Raw genomic sequence first — 22,295 nt, 5'->3', positions numbered from 1 at the left:
AATCCCAGGACCCTGGGATCATGACCTGGGGCGAAGGCAGACGCTTAACCCACTGAGCCACCCAGGCTCCCCCCTGCTGATGCTTTGACGTGAAACCGATTTTGGACTCCTGACCTCAAGAACTGTAAGGTAATAAATTTCATGTTGTTTTAAGCCGTAGGTTTGTGGTGATTTGTTACATCAGCAATAGGAAACTCATACATTGAACTAAAGGGTTAATATGAGGAGACAATTCAAAAACTGTGTTCTGGTTATATTGCTGCTCGGCAGCGCCTGCCGCCTGAGAGACATTTGGTTGTGATACGACGAAGGTTTCTACTTACCAGGGAAGAGCAGCTTGCGGGACTGAGGTGCCAAATGCCAATGACCATGAAGCCCAGCAGAGGGCAGGCACTCTGCAGGGAGAAAGCAATCCTTGGAAAGCTTTGCTCCCATCTAGCTATATACATAGGAGGGGTCTTTAAAAGGAAGAAAGATCCTTCTAGGCACTTCTGGGTTGCTCTGATTGTTTTGCATCTTAGCTATGCCTTCATGCAGGCCAGAGGGGCACAGCGAGTACAGAGATGTTTTCATTTGCCACCCAGGGCTCAGAAGTTTCTTGCTCCTTTTATTTATTTTTATTGTTGGGACTAGAGCGTGGAAAGCCTTCCCTCTCCTGCAGATTAGGAGTTGGGTAATGAGGTACAAATACTTTTGGTTCATTCCCATGGCTTGTGCAGTGGGGCTGGGGTGAGGGGAGAAAGTATACATTCAATTAACATTTCTTGCTTTTTTTCATTGAAAGTCTTTCTTGAAGGCTATTCAGGGTATTTTTCAAGAAAGACTGCACTCAAGGGGCCATTCTGGCCTAGTTTTATATTGCAGCCCTCCGGCTCTCAGATGGCCATTTCCAGCTTCCTCCCGAGGAAGATCTGGGGGTAAGATTTGGGGGTTGCAGAAGGGGTGGAGGGATCGTAACAATGGCCGGAGGTATTTGGAATCTGAGAAGAGGATTATTATTAATATTAATACCTCTTATCACACACACTTTCTTTTTTTTTTTGATAATCAGAAAAAAATTTTTTAATTTTTTTAATGAGAAAGGGTTAGCCTGCAGTTTGTGTCACCGATGAGATGGATTGGTCTGTATGGAAGAGGGCTGGGTTTTTGGCATTTATAGTCCGGACTGCGCTTCAGTGATGAGATGTCCGCTCTCTTTCTGTCTTGCAGCTCTGGTCGTCAGCACCACTTCGGCCGGATTTGCACTGGCCCCAGGACCTTTTGACTGGCCCTGCTTTCTGCTTACTTCTCTGGGCACCGGCCTTGCATCCTTACTGCCAACTCCATCAATCAGGTGAGTGGGTCACTTTTCAGCTCAATCGTGGTACTACTACTTTTTCCTAGACTGTGGTATTGTCACATTTTTTAAAAAAAAGACTTACCAAACCACATATACAGATGGGGAAGTTCCAGGAACTTGGGACACTGCGTCTCCTGTCGAGGTCTCTGGGTAGCAGAGCTGATCTGTCTAATCTCTTGAGGTGAATGGTTTTCGGGTGAGAGAGCGGTCATGTATCTGCTTCAACTGACCAGGAGTCATTGGGTTAGAAGCGTTTCAGAGCTGTCAGACTTTCTGCTCTCATCCGGTTCATGCACATTTCCCTGAACTTATCATTTTCTGTGTTCTTCTTTCTTTGGTTTGATTTGTTTGCATGTGTTTACATATACAACAATGTATTTGTTCTAAGATTTATTTATTTATTTCACGGGGGGCGGGGTGAAGGAGAGAGAATCCCAAGCAGACTCCGCACTGAGCGTGGAGCCCAATGTGGGGCTCAATCCCACGACCCTGAGATCACGACCTGAGCCAAACCCAAGAGTTGAACGCTCAACTGACTGCGCCACCCAGGTGCCCCACTAATATATTCTAAACAAGCATATCCAGCTTTTTAAAAAAAATCAGTAATTCAGTATTCAGTAAACTTGGTGTATGTGGAATCACAGAATATATTAAAAATTAATTAGCATATTATTTTTAATGCATCCTTTTGTCCCCCTTTTATTTTAAACATCAAAATAGTTGTCTAAAAATTAGTTCTCCCCCCACCCCTGCCTGGTCATTGTGGTGTGTGCCCCCACACATCCTTTTTCATCAGATACCAGAGTGAAAAAGTCTTGGCTAAAACTTAAGGAAAGTTGTTTTCATCACCAGAACACCCACGAGGAGTTGGCCCAGTTTTAAAACAGGAATTCAACTTACAAGTAGGAAAACAGCGTGGCCAAGTGGATATATAAGTTGGCATTCTGTAAAATATGGGAATTTTAATTTGATGATGCCTCAAATCATTATGCTTTCACAATGTGTAATCAGCTGTTTGGGGAGGGATCAATCTATTTCAAATAAGGTTTATTTATTTTTCTTTTTTTTATTGTTATGTTAGTCACCATACATTACATCATTAGTTTTTGATGTAGTGTTCCATGATTCATTGTTTGTGCATAACACCCAGTGCTCCATGCAGAACGTGCCCTCTTTAATACCCATCACCAGGCTAACCCATCCTCCCACCGCCCTCCCCTCTAGAACCCTCAGTTTGTTTCTCAGAGTCCACAGTCTCTCATGGTTCGTCTCCCCCTCTGATTTCCCCCCCTGCATTCTTCCCCTCCTACTATCTTCTTCTTTTTTTTTTTCTTAACATATATTGCATTATTTGTTTCAGAGGTACAGATCTGTCACACACACTTTCCATGCATGAACTCATTTAATCCTCACAATATGCCCGTGAGGTGATATTATCACCAATGCACATAGAAGTTAATCGAAGCTCATTAAATCCCCCGAAGTTCCACGGCTAGCATGTGCTAGAAGTGGGATTTGAACCCAGGCCTGCCGAGTCTCGGAGTCTATATTCATCTAACTATGCCAGCCGGTCTCTCCAGAATTGCAATGTTGTTACAGAAGTGTAAGTTGCTGAACAGAGGCAGAGTGAAAGCCGTGTGGCATCACCCTATGGCTTTGAAAGCTTGTGCCCAGCCTCGTGACAGATGCCAGCGTCCACCGTGCAGAAGAGGAAAGCAGCCAGCCTGCCTGCAATGTCACTGGGTTTTGAGCCAAGACACAGGCTTGTCCCGTGTCTCATCTCTGAGGGCTTTGCCTGCTTCTCAGTTTGTCCCTCTGGTCACCCATCTGCTCTAGTCTCTACAAGCATGTGTCTCAGTTGTCTGGCTTCTCAGCCACGTGGCCGCCTACCCCTTTTCCTAATCTACAGACTGTCTCCTACCCTCTGGATCAGTGTTTCACCTGGCACCCCTGCTAAATGGCTTCTTCCCCCTTGGTCTCAGTATGTCATCCTATGATGTGGCTCAGCAACAGAACACCCTAGAAGAAGTCTGGCTCAAAACAGTGAGAATCACGGAGAGGGCAATAAAAGCTGGTAAGGCAAGGAATATTTTGAAGACTAGAGGGTAGGGCACTCACTAGTCATTGGCTTGGAGATTGACCTGCTTCAGTGCCAAGACCTTTTAGGAACTCCGACTCTAGGCAGGCTCCTGCCATCCCTCAAAAATACTTTTCTATTCAGCTCCAGTCCGATTGGCCCATCTCTACTCCTCATCCCACCCGGTCCGATGATCCCATTCAATTCAATTCTGCTCACATGGTCCTTAGGCCTGTATGCCAATGGGGACTTCACATCATGAATTGAGAGTAAATTTGTGATTACAGGTGGGCTCCATTTGAATCAGAGCCATCTACTGCCCCAGCAATTTCTTCTTTAGAAACCGGATTCTGTTTTTAAAGTCAGCTCGTCAGAATTCTTAGCCACTTCTGAAATTTGTGTTGCTTGAGGTTTGGAAATCTACTGCTTTGGCCTGGGCAAAGTTGAACAACGACAAGCAGGTGATAAAAGGACATCTGCCGTGTATCTTCTAGAAGGCATGTTCACCCCTGGAAGTGACTTGGCTTCCTCTTCCTCAAGATTTTGGGATTCTCTGTCCAGCTCCTCAAGATTATACCTAAGAGTCAGATTGCTGGGAGCAAGCAGCTGTGCTGAGCCTGGGGGGAGCCAGCGGGGGTGTGGTGTGCTTCCAATTGGTCAATATCTGACTCACATAGCTCATGCCAGTTCTCCTGCAACAGCTTTGCAAACTGCTCTGAATTATCTGTGCATGACGATATTCACAGATAATGCTTAGATGCTCTGAGGCGGTGGTCCTTAGCTATTGTTTTCCCAACCATGGAACCATTTTGGAATCCGTTAGAAGCTATGGACCTTCTCCTTAAAAATGCACATGTTCATGTAACATAGACATCATACAAACAAATGCAGGGTCCTTATAGACTCACTGAAGCCCGTGTGTGGATTCAGGTTAATATTCCCAGAAGAGATGGTAAGATGCTATTAACACAACCCATCATTTCTTATTCTCTATTCCTCCAGACAACTTATAATTAAGGAACACACATTGTTTTGGACCGATTGAAATAAGTAGGCAGAAACACTGAAAACCTAGAGGTGCTTCTACCACGAGAACTTTTATGTGGTGTTTGACAGCACTGCTGACCTTTTGCTCTCTTCTTTTTTTTTTTTTTTAAAGATTTTATTTATTTATTTGACAGAGAGAGACACAGCGAGAGAGGGAACACAAGCAGGAGGAGTGGGAGAGGGAGAAGCAGGCTTCCCGCTGAGCAGGGAGCCCGATGTGGGGCTCGATCCCAGGACCCTGGGATCATGACCTGAGCTGAAGGCAGACGCTTAACGACTGAGCCACCCAGGCGCCCCTTTTTGCTCTCTTCTTGAATCCTACTTTCTCCTGCTGCTTCATCTTCATCTGTCCTCCTCCTCCTTGGTCTCCTTTGTTGGCTCCTTGGGTGCTTTAAACTCAACAATTTGCCAACCAAATTCATCTGTTTTCTCCCACCCCAGTCTTCCTCCCTGCCTTTCAACTGTCCCCTGCTGCACTGTAGCTTTCCCTGACACTCTGCTTTCCACCCCCACCTCCCTCTGACCCCCAGTAGTCAGAATTAATTGATTCCTCAACTGGTTCCAATGACATTTCACTCACACCTTCATTTTGACCCTCATCCCTTTGTATTATGTTTATTCACATATACAACTATCTGGCAACTTTGTGAGCTGTTCAAGGGCAGGGACTGGGTCTTGTGATCTTGTTTACTGTAGTATCCTCAGCATCTAGCCCAGCACCCGAGCACTCATAAACGTAATATACCTTTCTGTTGATGTCATGTGTGTTCTTTATTTTTTTTTAATATATTTTTTAGTTTAAAAAATACCAACATGGGCCACCCTCTCCTTAGCTGCTCCCTGAGGCAAACCACCATCATCTCTTGCCTGAATTATTACAAAGCTTCCTAGTCTCCCTGACTCTACCCTAGGCACTCTCTCCAACCCACAGTTTGCAGCCAAGGTCATCCTGCTAAATTGTAAGCCAGATCAGAATGCTTTGTTGGTTTCTCACCTCACACTGAGTCAAATCTAAAGTTGATACCCAACATGTCCCTGCCTGATCTGTTCCTCTTACCCCACTTATCCTGTGCATAGTGGCTAAGGGTGCAGACGTTGGAGCCATACCACCTGGATTCAAATCCTGGCTCTACCACTGACCGGCTGTGTGACATAGGGCAAATGACCTCTCTGTGCCCCAATTTCCTCATCTGCAACATGGGATCATAGTATCTACCACATAGGATTGTTGTGAGAAGTAAATGTGTTAATGTATATAAAGTACCTAGAACAATGTCTGGTACATGGTGGGTATTAAATCAGATTTTGTTAAATAAACAAAAATCTGTCATTCTCTTTCTTGCCTGCTCCTCTCTAGCCACTCTGGCCTCCTTATTGTTTCTCAAACACACTCCTGTCTCAGGACCTTTGCACTTACTGTTCACTCTGCCTGAACATTCCTCTCCTGAACATCCCCATGACTTGCTCCCCATCTTCTTGCAGGTCTCTGCCTCCATGTCACCTTATCAGGGAGGGCTTCTTCGACCCATCACCTTTTTAAAATAGCAAAACTTTGTCACTCTCTGTCCCCTTACCCTTTATAGCACTTTTCAACGTTGGATGTATATTTATATGTTTATTTTCCTTCTTCCCCAAGAATGTAAACTCCATGAGGAAAGGAACTCTCCTTGCCTTGTTTATTGTTATAACCCTAGCACCTAGAACAGTGTCTAGCATGTAAAAGTTGTTCAATAAATATTTGTTGAATGAACAAAAGACAAAAGTGAGAAAATAAAGGTCATGCTCTGTCTCCCAAGATAACATGGCAATAAAAAATGTAAGTGATGGGGCAACTGGGTGGCTCAGTTGGTTAAGCGTCTGCCTTTGGCTCAGGTCATGATCCCAGGGTTCTGGGATCAAGCCCTGCATTGGGCTCTCTGCTCAGCAGGGAGCCTGCTTCTCCCTCTTCCTCTGCCTGCCGCTCCCCCTGCGTGTGCTCTCTGTCAAGTAAAATAAGTAAAATCTTTTAAAAAATAAAAATAAAAAATGTAAGTGATAATCTGGATAAAGGGAAGAAAATTCTAACAGTATAGAAAGAAACAAAGGGTAAGTAAAAGCTTCTCTCCTCCTTTCTTCATCTGCTTCCCCAAAGGTAACCATAGCTCTGTGTGTTTTCAATTTCATTAACCAATAGTTGTATTGGTTGCTTGCTATGTGTGCAGAAAAGTGTTTGAGGTGCTGAGGGCTTAAAAAGAAAGAACCTTTCTTTTCCAGGATCTCACACTCTTTCTGGGGAGATAACATGAAAATGTTATGATGTGCTGCAGAGTTCAGAAGTGGGAACCATCACTGTGTACTGATGAGGTCAGGAAATGTTTCCTGCTTCAGGGGTGCCTGGATGGGGGTTTGGAGCTTGGGCAGGTTTCAGAGAGAGAAGAGCCGTCCAGGGGTGTGGGGCTCTCCCAGCAGGGTGTCTAGGTTGGAAATGAAAGGAGCCCCTGAGGAAATGGATAGAAGTGAAACCTGGCTGAAGTTGAGGCTTTGTGTTGGGGAGCAGTGGGAGGAAAGACAGGAGAATAGGGGCCAAGGCAGTTCTATGAGTAGTGAAAGAACTAGAAGGCATGTGATAATGAAACAGAACTGTTGGGGCGCCTGGGTGGCTCAGTTGGTTAGGCATCTGCCTTCATCTCACGTCATGATCCCGGGGTCCTGGGATTGAGCCCCGTGTCTGGCTCCCTGCTCAGCAGGGAGCCTGCTTCTCCCTCCACCCCTCCCCTTCCACTCGTGCTCTGTCTCTCACTCTCTCTCAAATAAATAAGTAAATAAAATCTTTTTAAAAAAAGAAACAGAATTGTGACCAAATGAGATGCATTTTATAGACACTGCAGTAGCACAATTATTAGGACTTAGTGATTTGATAGATATCTTTGGGTGAGGAATAAGGATGACTGAAATATGAAACCCCTGTTTTGTACCTGGGCAACCAGGAAAATGGTGATAGCATTGCTTGAAATAGGGAAGTCAGGAGGGAAAGCTGTTTTGGGATGTGGTGTGGTGGGAAGTGAAGAGATGAAATTGGCTGGACATATTGCTTGGCCTTGCCTTGAATGTGAGGATTGCCTTTGGCTTCCTTAACATTGCCCAGAGGACCTAGACCTGAGCTGTCCATCCAGTGGGTGCTAAATCAATGTTACTGGTGGAGATCACTAGTAGCCACCTTGAATAGCAAACCCTGGTCCTCCTCTCAGATGCTAAGATCAGAGGGTCCCCTCGATCCTCATCCCCTTTCCACTTAGACTTGTGGATATCTCTAGGCATCATCTTACCTACCAATTCCTACCAATTGGAAGCATGTTGATGGAGATGTCCCAGGTAACCTGGGATGGTTTTAAGTTCTCCCAGGTTCAGAATATCTCTGCTGAACCTACTAGCTAGATAGTAGCAATCTTCCCACGCCCTCCTCCAACTAAATTGTCCTTCCCTTTGGTTGGTCTTAATCTCCTCTTTCACTTCAGCTTCCTTTTGAACCCTCCTGATGACCAAGACACAGGTTTAGCCCTATTTCTCTCATTTCACAGTTGCCTGAAGAATCCAGCCAGATAATGCTGCATGCTAGTTTACCACTTTGCAGTGGCTACTTCAACCCTACAACTAAGCAACCTAAGATTCCCAGGAGCAGATGAAACCTGTATGCAATCTGTCACTGTTTAGTTTTCATTGCCAAGATAATTTCACAAAGTTAATGAATAGCTGGTTTGGACTGGGGGAGGGGCACAAACACAGAATGAATGAAGAGAAACTGTCATTGGTGGGGAGTTTCCTGCTTTTTGGCAGGACATGGGTAGATGGTGAGTCATTGAGGGTAGAGTTGTCATCATCACCATCATCATCAGAGTACTTGGTGAAGTGCCTAATTTCTGGGGTTCTGAGCTAGGCTTACAAAGAGAACTACACAGCTCTGGAACTTCATTTTTATACCAGGCGTGGTCTGATACCAGTTATTGATGAGGACACATGCAAGACAGAGTCAAAGCTTCAATATGGCTTAAATCACACATTATATGCCACCATCTCTTCTATGGATTCCTGGTTATCTCCGGAGTGAAATCTACCAAGCACATTTATCTTGTCTCCTCAATGATATTAGCTCCTTCGGGCAGAGAACCTCACCTTACATTCCTGTCTACAGACATGCCTTATAGGACAAATATAGATACTCAGTAAGAACTGATTAAATCAACCAGACCTGATAGGTAGAGGCAGAGTACCTCCTTTGAATTAACTAATTAACTCCTTTGAATCTCAGTTTCTTCCTCTGTAAAATGAGGAGGGTAATTGTATGTATAGACTCTATGGGGGTGGTTGTGAGGATGGAGGGCCAGTACATGTGAATTTCTTAGCACACAATCTAGCATCTGCTCAATTATTAGCTTTTTCACTATTTCTTTCTGCCTCCTGCTTAAGTAGGAGCGAGACAATGGAAAAGGGTGGGTGAGGGTAACAGCTCTTAACACAAATCTGGGTATTCAATTCAGCCTATGGAGGCACACTGGTCAGTTGCCTGTGCATTTGAATTTGAGGAAGAAAAAAAAAGATTTACCCTCTCACATATCGTCTTCACTTTTCTGCTGTAATTCCTGAACAGGGATGCTTTGATGGGTGTGTGTGTGCGTGAGCAATTGGCTGGGAATGAAGCCCCAGTAGGGATTTGCACTGAGAGCAAGCAAAGGCTGGGACTAAAGTCGCCATAACGGGCACATTTTTCAGTCTTTATTCAGCAAACATTTATAGCTAGCCCAATCAATGCCAGGCGTCGTGCAGGGGCTGAGGGTCCTATAATAAACCCGGCTCACACCCACGTCCCCGTTCCACAGAGGGACGGACCGAGGGACTAGACAAAAATTCTTTGGTGGAGCGAAAGACGCAGAGCGAGGAGTCCCCTTCCGCGCTACTGCGCAAGCGCCACACCCCGGCGCGGCCCAGCTCTTCCGGCGCGACGCGAGCTCCGCGGAGTCCAATGGGAGCGCTGCGTCGGGGCTGCGCACGCGCGGTGCAGACTCGCCCGGAAGTCAGTGTCTCGGTGCTGAGCGCGAACCTGAGAAGATGAAGTAAGGACTCAGTTTACCTCTGAAGAAGTAGGGATGGGCCGCGGGAGGTGGCCCACCAGGGCTGGGGTGGTAGAGCGTCTGCCGGGCCGAGGGATGGGAGAGGCGCAGAGACTGGAAAACTAGTCCCCTAGTTTTGCTCACCCTTACCTCTGGCCAGGCCGCACTTCAGGTCCGGTTTTCCGCCCTCTCTGCAGCCCTTTAACTAAAGTGAAGCTGATCAACGAGCTGAATGAGCGTGAGGTCCAGCTTGGGGTGGCAGATAAGGTGTCCTGGCACTCCGAGTACAAAGACAGCGCCTGGATCTTCCTGGGTGAGGTCCACATCTTTCCCCTGCACGGCTGCTCCTCCTCTCCTGGCCTACTTCCTAACCTTTCAGTATTCCCGCCTTTCATTCCTCCCGGCATTCATCACGCACTTTTATTTCCTTCTGCTGGCTGCCCCGTAAATCCGTTTTCCGTATCTCTTTTCTCTCCCATTTTTAGTTTGCTCCCCCTGCCAAACCAGTGTCCATGATAGTTACCCTTTGCCATTCACTGTGGTAAGAGTCTTGCCACTTGGTTTCTTGGTTTCAGAGACCATTGTTATACCGCGTCCCCCTATTACACAGCTGAGGAAACAGGTGCAGGGAAGTTAATGGACTTAGGTAAGGTCACATAGCTAGTAAGTGGGACAACCAGCACTATGGGATTCTAGAACTCATGGTCTCAGGCACGATCCTGTATTACTGCTAGTCCCCTGCCCTTTCCCCTTCCATCAGAATTCATTTTCCTCATCTAATTAGCTCCTGCCTTCTGCCCATGGCCATATTGTCATCTCTATATTCACTTTGTGTCACTTCCAGTAATTTGACAGTTTGTTCTGTTATATTGTGCTAAGCACTTTATATCCATTGTTTTATTTAATTCTTACAATTCTGTAAAGTAAGTACCAAAGTCCCCATTTTACAGATGAGGAAGGAAAGATTTGCAGGGGAATTTATTTCCTATGAAATGCTGAACAGTTGTCTATAAAGACAACTAAGGATTATAAACTCCTTAGTCTATGTGAGGTGGGGTTAATATTTTCATATTTAAACTGATTTTTGGATCTTAGCTGTGAATTTGTGGGTAAAGAGCAGGTGAGTTCAAGATATGTTTGTCGAAGCAGAGTTTTATGCCAGAAACTATCTGCTTTGTCCATAAGATTTTGGGTGTGAGGAGTATTTGGTTAGCGGGGACACCAACCTTTCCACAAAGTTAATCACTCCTTTTGCTGCACTAATGATGCACCTTATGTATGCTTCTGTTGTGTCATCAGACTGTGAGTTCTTTGAGGGCAGGCTCTGTGGCTTACTCTTCTTTGCACCCCCCAGTGCCAGTGCATGGTATGTAGTAGACGCTTGGTAAATGTTTGTGGAACTGAAATGTGGTTTTCTCTTCTAGGAGGGCTTCCTTATGAACTAACTGAAGGGGACATCATCTGTGTGTTCTCACAGTAAGTCCTTTTTCATTTCCTGCCTTCTGGGTCACCAGAGTATGCTTCCGTAATACATTTTGTGGCATCACAGAATCCATTTATTTTATTGTAGGCTCACTGGCCTCCCTGCATGGGGAGGGCTGGAGCTTCTGCTTTAGTCTAGATGAGCCCCAGGACATGGTTGTAGAACTCTTCCAATATGGACAATCCAAGAAGTTGGATGATTTAGGAGGCTGTCTTGGGGATTCTGGTCTGTTTTTATTGCTTCTTCAGTGAGGCTTGTTCAGCCTGGGCCAACGCCAGAACAAACTGGAACTCACAGGAAGCTACCATGTTGGGCTCTTTGGGCTCCTGCAAACTAAGGGTTATCCATGATCACAGAGCCCTTCTGGCTTACACCTGTGTGGTGTTGCAGGATTAGGGCAAAGCACAGAAGAATGGGAGAAAAAGCAAAAGGTTTAGGCAGTAGTTTGTTTTCTTTGTTTCTAGATGAGCATAAGGTTACTGAGCAGAGCCAGTCTCTTTACCCAGAAGCTGAGAATTATAGGCTGTTGAGGAACAAGAATGAATAGGTCAACCATATATTCTTCATTCCGCTATGAGATGAAAGCAGCAGCATTGGGTGGGAGAGCGTCTTGGCAGCTTGCTCTGGTTGTGGTAGCTGGTAGAGAGGGGCTGGGCCCAACCCAGAGCTACACAGAGTGGTTAGACAGTCTGTAAGGCCAGAGGGGCCCCGAGGGCAGAGGACTGTTGCAGAGAAGTTGGACAGCATGTACAGGCAGAGGACCACGGCAGAAGGGTTTGGGGAAGCAAACACAGTCAGCCATGGCAGGGGATGGTTGGGCCGTCCGATAGGAGGAGGACCCTGGCTGAGTGATCGGGCAGCATATGGGGGAGAGGGCCATGGGAAAGCAATTGGGCAATACACATTGAAGGCCATGGGAGAGGGCCTCCGCAGCCCACACTGCAGAGCGCCCAGAGAGGGACAGAGGCTGTTTCCTCCTACTTCTGGGGAGCTGGAAGGTCACAGCGGGTGCAGCCTGTAATTTCCACCCCTTATGATACCTCTGCCTGGTCCAGCCTTCCATCTAGAGGCTGTTTTTGTCTTATTTGCATTGAGTGATGATCAGCTAGTGTGTTTGTTTATTCTAATTCTCTCTTCTGGCTGTACACATTGCTCTCCATGAAGATTGCCTTTGCCGTTGGTAACAGTGGTTTTCAAAAAATGTTTTGTTTTCTGATTATCAAGGTAATGTGTAATCACTATAGAACATTTGGCAAAAAGGGAAAGCATAGAGAAGAAACCAGAATGTACTTTAAGGAAAAACTGTTAACATTTTGGTGTATTTCTTTATCATCTTTTTTTTTTAAATGTTGGGCATTATTTGCTGTTATAAATTGTATTGCATTTTAGTGTATATATATATATATACACACACACACACACTATATGTATACATATATATATTTAGTATATACATTATAGTATATGTATATACATATTTAGTATATACATTGTAGTATATACATCCTTTGTATGCATTGCTGATAGTTTCCTTAGTGAAATTACTAGATCAGCATTTTTAAGATGTTTTGTAAATATGGCCAAATTGCTCTCTGAGAAGGTTGTATCAGTTTCTACTCTCATTAGAATGCCCATTTTTCTGAATCCTAATTGGCAGTGGTTATTTTAAAAAAACATTTGTCGTATGGTTTCTCATTATGAGTTTACTTTGCCTTTATTTAATCATCAGTGAAGTAGAACATCTTTTCATAGATTTACATGCCATTATTTCTTGTTTTTTGTAAGTTGTCTTTTCATATCCTTTGCTTGTTTTCTTCTGTTGATGTGTTCCTCATTTTCTTAGTGATTTTACAAAAGCTCTTAATGGTTTCAACTCTGTTACACCACTTTGTTATGTATTGTGTTACTGTGGACTAATTTTACTTAATTTGATGTGTTTTACTACATTGCCATCATTATTATTTCTTGACGCTCAGATTGTCCCAGTTTGGTCTGTAGGAGTCCGTTTAAACGAGTTCCTATATTCTCTTTACTTTTTATTTGGAAATAATTTCAGGCTTAAAATAGGAAAGTTATAAAGTAGTGTAAAGAATACCTGTTTCCCCTTCACTTAGAATCCCCAGATGTTAACATTTTACTATATTTGGTTTGTCATTTCTCCCCACATATACCTATTATTTTTTTCTGAACCGTTTGAGAGTCAGTTGCAGGCATGATGCCCATTTATCCCTAAATTCTTCAATATTTGTTTCCCCCCAAAACAAGAGCATTCTCTTGTTTAACCTCGGTATGGTGATTAAATTCAGGAAGTTAACACTGATCTAATCCATAGACTTTATTAAGCTTTACCAGTTGTCCTGATGATGTTCTTTATAGCAAAAAGGAAAAAAATTACTTTCTGGTCCTTTATCTGTGATATGAGTTGTAAATATTTTCTCCTATTTTGTCATTTGTCTTTTGACTTTGTTGTGGGTTTTTTTTTTTTTTTTTGCTGTGCAAAATTTAAAAAAATTTATTCATGTGTTTAAATTATATGGTAAAATTGACTTTTTTTAGGGAGTGTACAGTCCTGTGAGCTTTAATACGTGTATAGATTTGTGTAGTCACCCCCACAGTTAGGATGAAGAACAATTCCATCCCCCCAAAAAACTCCTTTGTGCAGACCCTGTATAGTCTCACACTCTAGTGTTTTATATGGTCAGATTTATCAGTCTTTTTTTGTTGCTTCTGGATTTTGAGTCATAATTAGATAGTATTTCTCCCCACCCACCCATCTGTGTTCCCTTCTAGTACTTGTATGGTTTCAATTTTATGCATTGAAATCTCTGATCCATTTAGAGTTATTCTGATGTATAGTGTGAGACACGGATCCAATTTCATGTTTTTTCAATGGCTATCCAGTTGTCCCAATATTTATAAAAAAGTTCATATTTTCCCCCAGCAAATTGGGATGTCACCCATATCATCTTACTAATTTTTCCATATATACTTGAGTCTCTTTCTTGGCTTTCTATTCTGTTCTATTGGTCTGTCTGTCTCTTTATGTACCAGTACCACACTAATTAATCACAATGTTTTCAGTGTGTTTAGTATCTGGGAGAGTTACTCTCCCTCATTGTTCCTTTTTTAAAGTTTTTCCATCTACTCTTACATGTTCATTTTTCCATGAGAACTTTAGAATCAACTTATCCAGCTCCAGGAAAGTAAAACACAACTTGTACTACATTAAATTTAAGTATTAACTTGGGGGAAGATGTTGCTGTCTTTAAGATGTTGAGTCATCCTATCCAAAAACAAGGGATGTCTTTATATTTGTTCAAATCTGTGTGTGTGTCTTTCAGTTTTAAAAAATTTTCTCTATATAGACTTTGTACATTGCTTGTTGCTAAGTTTATTTCTAAGTATTTTAAGTTTTTTGTTGCTAATACAAATGGGGTTTCTCTTTGGTTATATCTTCTAACTGATTATCGTTTTTGTAAGAGAGTGTTTTATTTTTTTAACTTTATATCCTGTTACCTTACTGAATTATTCTACTGTTTGTTTTTATCATTGTTTATCATTAATTCTCTTGGGTTTTCTATACATACTATTATATATAAATTTTCAAATAGAGATAGTTTTACTTTTTCATTTTTTTACATCTGTTTTCTCCTGTCTAATTGCACTGGCCTATACCTACAATGTCAAATAGTGTTAAATAGTTCCTGACCTTAGTTGAATCAGCTCCAGTACAGGTTTCCCCTGCTATCCGGAGGTAGAGTGTTCTGTGAAAGCTTTCTAAGCTAAAACGGCATAAAGTGATGAAGCAATTACCATGTCATAAGAGTGAAAATCCTCTTCAGCTTTCTTTCAGTTGGTGAAAACAGGTACTAATGTAGGTCTTTTGTAAAAGCGAAGTGACATAAAATGAACATTCGGGTAGCGGGGGAAACCTGTATTTTCTGTTAGGTAAAATGCTACTGTATTTTCTGTTAGGTAAGATGCTAGATATCTGGCCGGAATGTATGTATGTAATCATGTTATTAAGTATCCACCAATTCCTATTTTATTTTTATGACTTTACTTTTTAATTTATGAATCTTTAACTTATCTGGAATTTAACTTTGTATAAGGAGTAAGGTTGAATTTTTTTCTATTTTCTCTTAATTTCTGCTTTTATCTTTATTAACTCCCATCTGCTTTCCTTCGATTTGTTTTCTTTTATATTCATTCTGCCTTTTTAACAGTAAAATTCTCTAAGGTTACAGATTTTTCTGAGTGTGGTTTTAGCTGCATCCCATAAGTTTTGGTATATATTCTTCTCATTTTTGTTATTTTTTAAGTAATCTGCTGTTGATTTTTTTTCTTTATTTCACTTTCATCCAGTTGTTAGCTAGGAGAGTAGGTTTCAAGTTCTAGCTAGTAGGGTATTTTTTATTTAAATTATTATTTCCAGCTGGATAGCATTGTGATTGGAGAACATATTCTGTTCTGTTTTTAGAAGTTATTGAGCTTTATTTTGTAGTCAGTTTTAATACATAATTCATGGATTCTTGAGAAGAAATTGTCCTCTTTTTGTAAGATTCAAATATATCTATATATCCACTGGTTTGACATTAATATTTGTTACCAACATAATTGTTATTTATTTATATTTATGTTATATAATTATATATTGATATTAATTCATCTGACCTTATTTTTACCAATTTTATGTGTTATAAACTTAAGTAGTATGTTAAAATATCTCATAACCTTTGTTACCAGTTTCTCTTTGTATTTTTAATAGTTTCTTTAATTAAATTTTTGATTTGTGAGCTTATGCATAAAGGTTCACGACATATCTTTGTAATATATCAGGACCTTTTTCAGTGTAAAAGAGCTCTCTTAGTCCCATTTAAATATCTTTTTTGGCCTTGAATTCATCTTTGATCTTAATATTACCACCCATTTTGTAATTGGGTGTTCCTGCTCTGTCCTTGTCTAATTTTTATTTTTAACCTTTTTATGTTATCTTGTTCTAGATGTGTCTCCTGTACAGATTATATTATTTGAATTTTGTTTTGTCATTCAGTCTGAAAGTTTTTGCATTTTAAATCAATAGTGTCTTACTCTTTTATAAAATAAATAGATATGGGGAGATTGTTAACATTAATCTGGTGCGGGACAAGAAGACTGGGAAATCCAAAGGATTCTGTTTCCTTTGCTATGAAGACCAGAGGAGCACAATTCTGGCTGTTGACAATTTTAATGGGATCAAGGTGAGTGTGTTCACTAAGCAGGATTTGGCTGGACTTTCCCTGTATGTACGTGTTCGGTTTAATTTCCCACCTGATTGCCACAGGTTCAAAGGCAGTACTGGTCACCTGGGTGCGTTGAGAGAGTCACAGAGGTGTGGGGACATACTGACCAGGAAATGATCCCAGGAAATAATTTCATTGGCGTATGACCCTGCTAACACTTGTTCCTTTTCCTCATGTTCATCTTCCCAGGAGCATAGGTACCATGCCCCCCACTCCCACCCAAGCCTCTGGTTTCTCACCTTTCCATTCTCAAACCCCACTCTCATCTCTGATGTATTGGGCAACAAAGAGACTTCCATGCTATGCTCTGTCAGGGGATTTGGGGCTCTCTCATGGCTTCATGCTCTAAGACATAGCTTTGTGGGTCTGTCATATATCTCCACTGACTTAGCATTGCTGGGCCCTGGAAATTCTCTAGTTAAAAGTCTGATGACAAATTCTACAAAAGTAACTCATTCTGAAGTTGTTTCTCCTCTGTTCGCTCTTACTCCACCCTTGGCCTGAGAGAAGGTGATGGGCAAGTCAGGCTTATGTATGCTCTACCTGGTTCCGATGCTTATTTAGGAAAAGCACTGCAGTTGGTTAAGCATTGTCATAGCTTGGGGGGGGGCGTGTGACTTTTGATTTGGAGAGTTTGTCACTGATTGCACCAGTATGGAATAGCTGGTGACTATAGGACAGGGTGGAACAAGGTACTAGGCTTGATTTTTAAGAGAGCCAGCAGTCAAATGGAGTCACCATAAAAGGGAGGTTTTCAAAAATGTTTTCAAAAGGGGAATAGGAAAGATGACCAACTGCTCAGGCTTAAAGGTAAGAATAAAAATCTGCTCTTGTGTGGGAACAATAAAAGCCAGACTTTTAAAATTTTGGATGATTTTGCCTATAGAATAGGTCTGTATCTGCCTGAATTTTTTTAAGATTTTATTTATTTGAGAGAGAGAGAGAGAGACAGAAGGAGCAGGGGGAGGGGCAGAGGAGAGGGAGAAGCAGGCTCCCCGCTGAGCAAGGAGCCCGACATGGGGCTCGATCCCTGGGGCTCGATCCCTGAGGCTCGATCCCTGAGGCTCGATCCCGGGAGTCTGGGATCGTGACCTGAGCTGAAGGCAGACGCTCAACTGACTGAGCCACCCAGGTGCCCTGCCTGAATGTTTTTAAGTGAGGGGTTAATTTTTGTTGTTCACCCAGAGAGTTGTGATTCACAGCAAAAATATCAGTGTGAGCCAGTTGTCCATTATGGTGGGGGTAGAGCAAGGTGTGAGGGCTTAAGAAAAAAGCTTCCTTCCCCCTTTCTAGCTATTGGTCTTCCTTGGCCTCATCCTGACTGCTGTATCAAGAAAACAGCTGCAGCACTGCACTTGATTTCAGGAATTCTTTCTAGCTGCCAGGCCACAGTATGTTTTACTGTGAATAAATGTTACAGATTGAGGGCAATTCATTGTTTATGCATGTAAATTCTCATTTTCCCCTGCTGCTTGTGCTTTGGGGCAGTACTGCCCAGCCTTTCTTCACTTAATGGCACACGTAGAACATGAAGGTTATTGTGTGGCACACTGGGGTAAACTGAGGAGGCTGTCTGGTACAAGTGCCTCAGGGACTCCAGCTGCCCCAGGCCCTACCTGTCTGCCCCAAGGGCTGAGCAAATTATTATCTAGGTATATGTGCTGTGACACATCAATTGGGCAGGTCTCCTTTAGAGTAATTTCCCCAGAAATAGAATTAGCAGGAAGGTAAAGGGTGTGGTTCAAACCATGGCATTTTGCAGCTGGGTTCAAATAGTTCAACGGGAGGGCCATCTCTGCTGAAGCACTGCCTGTCTGTCTTAGATCAAAGGAAGAACTATTCGAGTGGATCATGTGTCCAACTATCGAGCTCCCAAGAACTCTGAAGAAATAGATGATGTGACCAAAGAACTCCAGGAGAGGGGCTGTGGGGCCCACACCCCCTCAGTGAGTTCATCTGAGGGTTCTGAAGATGACAAACTGACAAAAAAACACAAAAAAGGTAAAGCGTTAAGACCCAAGAGAAGATTCTGGGTAGTCTTAGTGTTTGCTCTTCCTAGTGTTCACTGAGAGTTGATAATCATTTCTCACGTATGAAGGGGAAAGGTGTGGGGAACCTTACTTTAACTGGGAAAGGAGAGGTGTCAGTGGAAGACTAATATTAAGGGCTGAATTCTGTCTCCTCCAAATTCATATGTTGAAGTCCTAATCCCGCAGTGCCTCAGAATGTGACTGTATTTGGAGGCAGCGTCTTCAGACAGGTAATTAAGGGTGAGAATTGCCTTATACAGCAACTTGACATATCAAGGGGGACAGACCTCCAAGTTGGCTTCTCGGAGACACTTTCTAGAAGTGTCGATTACGACTGCTTGCCACCGCTTGCCAGCAGTGCTTTCCTTTTGCATACTCTCCCCTCCTCCATCTTCCTTTCCTCATTGGTTGTGCCCCTTTTTTCCTCCAGACAAAAAGGAAAAAAAGAGAAGAAAGAAAGACAAAGAGAAGTCTGACCGGGAGGTACAGGCGGAGCAGCCAGCCCCCTCTTCGCCACCCAGAAACAAGATGGTAAAGGAAAAGGACGACCGTGGCTCTACAAAGCACAGCAAGAACTCAGAGTGGGGTCAGAAGTCAGAGCCCAGGGAGGTGCGGAAGCACCAGCCCAGCTCTCCCGAGGTCGGGGCGACCTGCCGCGGTGGAGCAGCGGACAGAGAGAGGGAGCCGAAGAAGGAGAAGCCGAAGCATGAACATAGGTCCTCAACCAGAGAAGAAAAGAACAGAGATAGAGACTGGGGCCGAAGCTCAGACACACACTCCAGCCGGCCCAATGGGCGTCCTGAGGGGCGTAGTCAGCGAAGTAGAAGTAGGAGCCGAGAGAGGTCCCACAGGCCGAAGAGGGCCCGGCACTCGTGGGACCAGGAGTCCTCTAACCCCGGTGACCGCAGATACCACTGAAGCTGCGGCCTCTCTCTCTTCCCGGTAGAACTGGAACTGGAAATGAACTTGGTCTTTAAAATGCAATCATACTCAAGTTATGCTTTTACTGTTAATGTAAGTAAAATATCTGAGGCCGAATTCTTCCAATCCCTTGAGTATTAGAGTCATCGAGAGCTGTAGTTTTAACAGCCTCATAGGCCTGGATTTTTGAGCGAAATCCATTGTTCCTGGGAATATGCTCAGTACTTACCAGAGGAGGTATCCTAAATTTGGTTTCATAAATGTGGTCCTTGAATTTACGACCCCAGTGTATGATGAAATTGCCAGGAAAGGGGAAATAGCAGGCAATTCTAGAATTCTAGTTTTTGTGCTAGAGGTGTAGGTGACCTTTCCAGTTGGCAGGTACAGCCGTGCGTAGAGAAGGGTGGTTTAACTAGGTCTAGACAGCTCGATGTGAATGGGATGGTGATTCTCAACGCCAGGCCGCTCCCTCTGCACCCCACCCTCTTTTTAAAAAAATTTTTAAACGTCTCTTTTTTAACATCCACGCACCTCCTTGCTATTTATTTATTTATTTATTTATTTTTATTGAGATGAAATTCACATCAAATTAACCATTTTGAAGGGAACAATTCAGTGGCATTTGGTACATTCATAGTGTGCCAAACTACCGCTCCTGTGTAGTTCGAAAACATTTCCATCACCCCAGAATGAAACCCTGTGCCCATGAAGCAGTTACTCTCCATTCCCTCCTCCTCGTCCCTGTCGACTACCGGTCTGCTTTCCATTTCTGTGGAACTACCTATTCTGGACATTTTATATAAGTGGAATCATACAACATATGGCCCTTTTGTGTCTGGGCCATACTTAGTATGTTGTTGAGCTTCATCCGTGTTGTAGCATGGATCAGCACTTTGTTCCTTTTTATTTTTAAGATTTTTAAAAATTTATTTTTTCAGAGCGAGAGAGCACAAGCAGGGGGAGCGGCAGGCAGAGGGAGAAGCAGGCTCCCCGCTGAGCAAGGAGCCCGATGTGGGACTCCATCCCAGGACCCTGGGATCATGACGTGAGCCGAAGGCAGACGCTTCACCAACTGAGCCACCCAGGCGTCCCAGGACTTCATTCCTTTTTATGGCTGAATAATATCCCATTGTATGGATAGACTACATTTTGTTTGTCCATTCCTCAGTGGATGGACATGTGGGTTGTTTCTACCTTTTGGCTAGCCAGCTCCCTTTCCGAGTTTCAGACCTACCAGGCTACTTGTGGGCTGAGTTTCCTTTTCAAGTAGCTGTTATTGCTGAGATGGGAATACTTTGTCAGCTTCATTGCATATCTCTCTGGTCTCCTTGGCAGTTTTTTCTCATTTGGAGAATCTTGTCCTTTTATTTTATCAATCAGTCCCTTATGAGTTAGGTAGGAATAAATTCACAGGACCTTAATACTGCTGCTGAATCACTAAAATTGAACTTCTGACCCTGCAAAACAAAGGAATAGAGCTTTAATAGTGAGCACATTTAATTAGTTTACCTGGTATGTTAGTTTGGGTCCAAGATTAGATGTGTGAGAGATTTTTTTTTTTTAAGGGGAAAATGCCCATGAAAGAAAATGGGAAAGGAGGTTGGAGGAGTCTGGGAAAGCAGTCAGACTCTGATAGAGGTCTAACCTCTGGAGAAGAGGGAAGGCAAGAAGGAAGGTTGGGTAGGAAAAGTCTCACACTGCCGTGGTGTTCTGAGAATGGGTCAGCCAGACCAATGATGCGGTGAGTCCTTGAGGCAGAGCACCTATCATGAGGAGTCCCGCGAGATCAGCCTTGGGAAGCGGGAGTCCTTGCTCTTGGGCCTTTGTCAGTCGTGTGGCTCTGTGTTTATGTGTCCTTTGTGCCAGTTGTGTGGTGGCCGCTGACCAAAGGCCTGTGCGCCTGGCTTAGCCACTGTGTCTGCTTGGCAGTTCAGTGCCTCTTCCATGGTGGATGCTCTGATGGCTGTTAGCATGGGATACAGAACTAGTCACGCTTTGCTCCTCCCACGTGTCAGTCCACAGTCTTCACACCAGCTCTCCTTGTCTCTGATCTTCAGCCCTGGTCCTTCCAGTCCCCCAACGAGACGGCCAGGCCATTGGCCACTGCCCAGGAGTCTGCATATCCGATAAATATTCTCACGTTAGGCTGCTTCTTTTATACCAAGTCAGGTGCACTGCTTGAGGTCCTGTCCATTAGAAAAGTTTTCCTTCTGCACCCCTGAATGTGGCTGTAATGCAGATACCATTCATCTTCACTTTGTACCCACATACTGAGCTGACCCACCTATAAACCCAGCTCAAGCTGTTTTCTGCCTCTGCTGGTCACACAGGAACCCCCATTTGGCTATAGGTGCAAAGATATAGGGGCTACCATTCTCTGTGTCTTTTAGGGTCTTAATAGTTGCACTGATCTACTCTGTCTCCCCTGAGATGTAATATTGTTTTGATTTATCTATCAATTAGGGTTTTACCAGGAAAACAACCAGTAGGATATATGTATCCTGCTGTAAGCCAATTCCTAATGAGAAAGCCTACAGGCATACCTCATTTTATTGTGCTTTGCTTAATTGTGCTTCACAGATAACTGTTGTGGTTATTTTTATACAAATTAAGGGTTTGTGGCAACCCTGTGTCGAACAAGTCTTGGTGTCATTTTTCCAACAGCATTTTCTCACTTCATTTCTCAGATTTTGGTAATCACATTTCAAACTTTTTTCATTATGATTACATTTGTTATGGTGATCTGTGATCAGTGGTTATGATTCATTGAAAGCCCAGATGATGGTTAGTAATTTTTAGCAATAAAGTATTTTTAAATTAAGGTATGCACATTGTTTTTTTTTTTTTTAACACATAATGTTATTGCACACTTAATAGACTACAGTATAGTGTAAACATCAGTTTTATATGCACTGGGAAATGAAAAGATACAAGTGACTTGTTTTATTGTGGTCTGGAACTGAACCTCCAATAGCTCTGAGGTAGGTGTGTGTGTGTGTGTGTGTGTGTGTGTGTGTGTGTGTGTGTGTGTG

The 22,295-nt window shown here is 43.2% G+C and overlaps 1 protein-coding gene across 3 annotated transcripts; it reads left to right on the top strand.

Annotated features, from left to right (window-relative positions):
- The first annotated feature begins 9,499 nt into the window (after positions 1-9,499).
- RBMX2 (RNA binding motif protein X-linked 2) lies at positions 9,500-20,239 on the top strand. 3 transcript variants are annotated; one of them, XR_004302293.1, is made up of 7 exons: positions 9,500-9,550; positions 9,745-9,860; positions 10,972-11,023; positions 16,141-16,270; positions 18,136-18,313; positions 18,773-19,356; positions 20,202-20,239. XR_004302293.1 is itself a non-coding variant. In XM_032428348.1 (6 exons), the coding sequence occupies exons 1-6, from the start codon at positions 9,546-9,548 to the stop codon at positions 19,258-19,260; spliced, it is 969 nt and encodes a 322-aa protein (XP_032284239.1). In that variant the 5' UTR covers positions 9,500-9,545; the 3' UTR covers positions 19,261-20,205. The 3 variants fall into 3 exon arrangements, 2 of the variants coding, with proteins under 2 accessions (XP_032284239.1, XP_032284240.1); XM_032428348.1 differs by having other exon boundaries at positions 18,773-20,205; XM_032428349.1 differs by lacking the exons at positions 9,500-9,550; positions 9,745-9,860 and adding an exon at positions 10,032-10,193 and having other exon boundaries at positions 18,773-20,205.
- Positions 20,240-22,295: the final 2,056 nt, after the last annotated feature.

Source organism: Phoca vitulina, unplaced genomic scaffold, assembly GCF_004348235.1.
Source record: "Phoca vitulina isolate PV1807 unplaced genomic scaffold, GSC_HSeal_1.0 scaffold39, whole genome shotgun sequence".
Taxonomy (NCBI): Eukaryota; Metazoa; Chordata; class Mammalia; order Carnivora; family Phocidae; genus Phoca; species Phoca vitulina.
The sequence above is the reverse complement of the archived record's forward strand: the minus strand, read 5'-3'. Positions and strand labels throughout refer to the sequence as shown.

Coding starts and splice junctions, on each gene's coding strand:
- RBMX2 (XM_032428348.1), top strand. Junction 11,024..16,140: donor ATCATCTGTGTGTTCTCACA/GTAAGTCCTTTT, acceptor TAAAATAAATAG/ATATGGGGAGATTGTTAACA. Junction 16,271..18,135: donor ACAATTTTAATGGGATCAAG/GTGAGTGTGTTC, acceptor TGTCTGTCTTAG/ATCAAAGGAAGAACTATTCG.